A 6,452-nucleotide genomic window follows, 5' to 3' on the forward strand; every position below is an offset into this window, starting at 1 on the left:
GGAGTACCCAGCAATATGTTTCGTGTCATCAAAAAACTACCAAGAGCATTTTATCGACTGCACGTGGACCGTTCAAAGAACAGAGTGGATGTTTAATTTTCGTACGCTACGTACATTTCATTAGTTATCTTGTCATGTTGCTATACTCGTCTTGAATAATGTTCACAGTTTAGCATGTTCAGTTTGTTAGTGAGAGTTCATTTTTGCATAAGAATTAATGGATTCGAAAAATGAAATTTTCTGTAGGAAATGGAATTAGGTGCTCAAAAACACTTGAAATGTTGACAGTGGCACACTGTCTCTCTCACGAACTGTCTTATAAAGTAGTGTTCCCGAGTAGAGAGGACTGGATCCTCCGGGAGAAGAAAATGTTAAGAGCAGATAGTTTTTGGTTCACAGATGGATCAAAAACAACTTCCGGTTCTGGTGCAGGTGTTTTCAATCGCAGACCCATGACAGAGATATCAGCCTGCCTAGGAACCTATGCGACTGTGTTTCAATCGAAAATTTACGCTATTCCAAGAAGAAGACTTTTAATCTTCCTCTTGAAGATGATCACTTGGTTATTGAAACACCTATCGAAGTGCTGAAATTATCCATTAATTTCAACTACTCGACACGTGTTTCAATTACCAAGTAATCATCTTCAAGAGGAAGGAAAATTTTCTTCTTCTTCCTTCGCTTGAAGATGATCACTTGGTCATTGAAACACGTGTCGAGTTGTTAAAAATAACGGTTTGGTGTTGGGATAAAATACCAGTACTATTCATTTGGAAATATTATTCAAAAAACCTCAAAGAGTACTCTACCGAATGTCTGTATAAGGAAACGAAATTACTAGAAAAGAGAAAACTCTATAGATAGGGCATTCCAACGAAAACTTAACCCTCCTGTGAGTCAGAAACGGAGTGTAATCGCAAATTTCGAAGAACACGTCAATTTTTTTTTTCAAGGGGACTAATTCTGATAAGGATATCATACCCGAAACTTCACTCATCTGCGGTCATCAACTACCCACCCTATGTTTTTCTTTGGCATGGGGTCGAGTGATACATCATTTGAAAGGTATTTTGTCCCTCTATAAACTCTGTATTTTTGTTTTCATTCGTTATGAAATAGGATGTTAATTTCAATTTTAATGAGGAAATCAACAACAAATAATATCAGTGGAAACAAAATCAACGAATGAATTGTTCTAAATGACCTCCGCCTATAGTCCGTTCATAATTTGTCGATAGCACAAAATGAGGGCCCAAGTCATAAAACGGTCGTAAAACTCGTAAAATCATAGGCGGAGGTTCCTGAGGTATTTATTCATTAAATATAAAGCTTCAGTTTATATTCGAAACTTGCCTTGAAAGGGTGAAGTTGTTACGAACAAAAATAATTTTTGGTTTAGTACATTTTTTAATCGCATTTAATTTACGGCTCGTTGGTGTTTCGGCGTCTACGGCAGTAATTAACGTCTCTAATATTTATTTTGCGAATTTTGTGCAGTGCGTGAGTAACTTTTTTTCATATTCCTACAAACATATACGTACCTTTCGTTCCTGCTTGTTTTGTTTGATTGCTTGCGATGGCTTCGTCATCATCATCATCATCATCAAGTTTTACACCGGTACTGTTGCGTAGAGTCAGTAAGTCTGTCTATTCACCAAGAGAGAAGACTATTGTTTTGAACGTTCACGATGCTCTGGTTTCTCAGAATCCCACAAACACTGTTCAGAACATAATCAAGAGTTGTGCCAACATGACGGGCGTAGGGGAGTCAACAATATATAGGTTCCTATCAGAAAGAAAAAAAAAAGGTATAGCTAACCCACATACAAACGAATACTTAAAGAGGGGGAGAAAACCTATTGAAATTGATGAATTTGCCAAAAATGGTATTCGAAGGAAAATTCACGAATTTTATTACAAAAAAGAAATACCCAACTTAAACAAAATTTTACAAGAAGTTAGAGACGACCCGGATTTGCCTCATGTCGGACGAACCAAATTGTGGCAAGTTTTAAAAGAATTAAATTTCCGGTGGAAGAAATCAGACCGAAAATCACTTTTGATTGACCGAGAAGAGATAATATGTTGGAGAAGAAAGTATCTAAGATCTATACGAAAATTTCGGGCTGAAGGAAGGCCAATTTACTATCAGGACGAAACGTGGGTAAACGCAGGTCATACTCTCACAAAAATTTGGACAGATAAAAATATATCAAGCTCCAGGCAAGCCTTTATGGAAGGTTGGTCTACTGGTATTTCCCCACCCTCTGGTAAAGGCAGTAGATTAATAGTTTCTCACATTGGCAGTGAAAAAGGATTTGCTAAGCATGTTTTGTTGGAATTTGAATCCAAAAGCACAAAAGACTATCACGAGGAGATGACAGCTGATGTTTTCGAAGAGTATTTTGAGCAGATGATTGAACATATACCACCAAACTCAATTATAGTATTAGATAATGCACCTTATCATTCACGACTAGTTGAAAGACTTCCAACGACTGCGTGGAAGAAACAGGATATCATTGACTGGCTGCGGAATAAGTCCCTGCCTTACGAAGATGGAATGGTTAAAGCAGAACCTTTAAAAATTGCCCGGCAACACAAATCTAAGTTCAAGAAATACGTAGTTGACAAAATGGCGGAAAGACGAAACATCACAGTCCTTAGACTTCCACCCTACCACTGCGAATTAAATCCAATTGAACTCATTTGGGCACAAATGAAAAGCTATGTGGCTAGAAAAAATACGTCATATAAAATACAAGCTGTACGTGAATTGTTATATGAGTCTTCACAACATATTACAGAACAAAATTGGCGAGATGCAGTAAGACATGCAATAGAAGAAGAACAAAAAATGTGGGATCTTGACAATATAATTGATGCGACTGTAGAGACACAACCGCTAATTATTTATCTGCAAGACGACTCGGATTCCGAAGATGATCCTGTTTATTTTGAATTTGAATAGTTTTGTAAGTAATCGTAGTTTATATCATTTAAAAATAGGTATTAATTAAATAAATGTGTCTTTTACAAATTGTAAGTAACTTATTATTTTTGAATAAAATAAAGAAATTTTTTAAAAATAAAAATACAGTTTACAGTACCTACAGTTTAAGAATATTAATATATTTATTTATTTAAAGTAACTAATGTTTTAATCATATACTCTACGACACTGGTCACTCATTTCCACTCAAAATACCTACATAATCGGATTAAAAGTTTTATAGTTGTATTGTATTTCTACAGATACAAGGTGGGTTAGTCGAAAACATTTTAAACTGCCAGTTTTAGTTTGATTTTTGTTATTATATCATATTAGCTGTCCTCTCTGTATTTCAGTTCTCTAATGAGGGTCAAACTTGCAGTGAGCTATCAACAAATTATGAACGGACTATAGTACAATAGAATAATACAGTCTACTCTCGAAAGCGTTCCGTACATTATTATTATTCATTTCAATGAAATGTCATTTCATTTTCTACTAAATTGTCATCATTTTCTAAAATTTGTGTAATCATAGGATCTACAGAATCTTGTAATAGATTCAAGTGTGAGTCTTCATTGAGATTACCTTCAATGAAGAATGACCCAACAATATGTATACCAAGAATGCCGGCCCAGACATTAAATTTTTGTGGAGTTTGTGAATGTTTCCATCACTGAATGAGGGATCACATCGCTCAAATAACGGCAATTATGTCTACTCAATTCACCATTCAACATGAAAGAATTTTCGTCTGAAAAACATGTATTGTTTAATAGGTTTGGGTTATTACCCAATTTTTCACTGAACACCTCACAAAACTGAAGTCGTCGATCAGGATCATTTTCGTTTGATTCCTGAACTAGCCTTATTTTGAAGAATGGAGTTTGTAGGCTTTAGAAATCCGAAAACCAATAGCATCTGATACAACAGACGCTCTAGCTACTTGTCCGATAGATTGTCGATTATTCATTTGTACATGTCCTAAAACTGCAACTTCAACTTCGTTATTTCTGACAGGACGGGATACTTCATATTTTCTGTTGTAAATAGAACCGTTCGAAACTCATTCATTAACTGTTCAACGTATTGATGGCTCACGTTGTGGTCTGAATGATTGGTGTTATAAATTCTTGCAGCAGCTTTAGCACATTCATTATTATTACTTCTTCAGTAGAATACACCATGTTGGAACACAGTGAACAAAATGACTGAATAATAATTCGTGAAGAAGTGACAGTGGCCAACTTTCTACTTTTTGTTCTGCGACAACTAGATTCAACAAAAACTACCACTGCAGAAAAAAAGCAACAGTGTCGTCCATTTCAGAACGTTTACTACTAATAAGATACATTTTTCAAATCTAGACCTGCACAGAAGTAATAGAGAAACAAAAGATCTTTCAAATGATGTATAACTCGACCTCTCATGGCATTGGGGGGGTAGTTTCTGATATCAGAATTAGACCTCCTTGAAATAAAAATTGATGTGTTTTCTGAAATTTTCGATTACACTTCCATTTCTAACTTACAGGAAGAGTCAAGTTTTCGTTGGGTGTTTAACTTGGGTGTACACAAACAAATTTACATTTCGATCAACAAACAAAGAAAATTAAACAAGATTTCTCACTGATTCATCCCAAAACGTACCAGCATTCAACAAAAGTTACACACAGAGATGTATTTTTATCATGGTCCAGAATTATTTCATCTTCTGATAGTCAGAGTACAAAAAATTTCCAACCCCAATGGATTAAAAAATCAATTAGAACATTCGTTATGTTCAATACTGAACTTCTTCATTTATTCGGATAAACAGAAACAATGTTCAGTAAAGTCTTCATCATTTCCAATATTCATCAATTCAGTTAATACATCAATCGAAATGTATGTATCCAGACAGAGGATAGTTAATAACCTGAATGGTGGATGAAGAGCACAACACCAGTAATTCACTGAGGGTAATAAACCTGTATGTAAACTGAAAATGATGTTCAAAATAAATTTGCCAACTGGTACTATCACTAATGTAACTAAAAATAATTGAATTGTATTTTCTGTTTTCTAGTTAAGCGATATGTCTTATCTAATTCTGAACATGAGGGTTTTCGTTTGTTACATCCAAAAAACCTTGAAACCTCACATAATTGGGTGAATCTCTGATTTCAGGTGACTCACAACCTACAAGTATCTGATGGGGAGAACGGTCTCATGCTTCTGAGGGACCAAATCGTTATCCAAATTGGGGAAGAACTCGACGGTATGGTAATGATTCGTTCCGGCGACAACCGTCAGGGAATATGCCCGTTGAAGTTTCTTCAGGAAGTGTGACACCGCAACGAAGTAGCTTGTCAAGCAACTACCCTATGCGCTTGTTTAGTAAAACCTCAAAATGCACCATCAAATACCCTCAAAAAAATCTACTACCCCAACCCCACTCCCAGAATTATGATCCAAAACAATGTTTCGAACAAACCGAATAACAAAAGAAACAGTAGTAATTCTGGAGGTATATTACAGTATTATTATAATAATTTCGGTAAAAGCAGCAAGGAAACGAATGTTTACAATAACGTATTGAACAGAAGAAAGAATGAACTTGCATTTCTGCATGGTAAAGCTCCATTTTCCTCCACCAAGCGACCTCTGTCCATCAGACTCTCCACTCCTAAGCACATGGCAAATTTTTTCAGTCGATCTAAATCCGATTCTCAAAAAAGACCGTTGCTCTTACAGGGTTCTAGTAATTTGAACAATCATAAACCTAGCTTTCAGATTATACCAAACAGAAACGGTTTGAAAATATCTTCTATATACACAATAAGCGAAGACGTTGAAAAATTCAGTCTGTATAGGAATAATTTATATATTTCATCGAACAGCAGGCCTCTGTTTGTCAGGATTTAAACATTGTTTGGTACTTCAGACGATTGCAGCAGAATATTGAAAAATCTACAGAGTTTCAAAATGATAATTTCCAATAATCAAAACGTATTACCTTGGATATGTTCATCACTCTCATAAAAACCAAACCTTCTGTTTTGTTCCTTCCTTTACTTGTTTGAAAACATGTTTTTTTCTAGGAGCAAAGAAACAATTAGCTCTTCCACTGACATTTTTTCCAAATAATATGATAGTTTATATATATATATGTTTGATAAATTTTTCTCTGGATTACTTTTCATTTCTTAAGAAATATCATGAGTGGAAAATATTGAAAAATATCCTTTTTGTTTCAAAACTTGTTCAAAAATGAATGAAGGAGAAGTAATTATTGAGTCGTGAATTGATATTTTCAAAAAATATTTACATGGCATATCAATATTTGATAGTTTTTGCAACTGCAAAGTAAATTCACAATAACAATTTAATGAAAAAGGTAAATACTAAGATGAAGATAATACTAACAAAGTATCAGATCAGTAACTGTAGGAGCCACAAAAAAGAAGAGATATCGATGT

The 6,452-nt window shown here is 34.7% G+C and overlaps 1 protein-coding gene across 10 annotated transcripts in view; it reads left to right on the forward strand.

The window, feature by feature from the left end:
* Stacl (SH3 and cysteine-rich domain-containing protein) overlaps nucleotides 1–6,036 on the forward strand; it is a 379,844-nt gene extending 373,808 nt beyond the window's left edge. For all 10 annotated transcript variants that reach the window (XM_074180450.1, XM_074180451.1, XM_074180454.1 and 7 more), the window contains one exon: nucleotides 5,161–6,036. In XM_074180450.1, coding sequence (XP_074036551.1) covers nucleotides 5,161–5,322 — 162 coding nt within the window. In that variant the 3' untranslated portion in view covers nucleotides 5,323–6,036. The remainder of the gene's footprint in view (nucleotides 1–5,160) is intronic.
* Nucleotides 6,037–6,452: the final 416 nt, after the last annotated feature.

This window comes from Leptinotarsa decemlineata, unplaced genomic scaffold, assembly GCF_025532065.1.
Source record: "Leptinotarsa decemlineata unplaced genomic scaffold, Ldec_3_MD MMD2_tig00026294_RagTag_RagTag, whole genome shotgun sequence".
Lineage (NCBI taxonomy): Eukaryota > Metazoa > Arthropoda > Insecta > Coleoptera > Chrysomelidae > Leptinotarsa > Leptinotarsa decemlineata.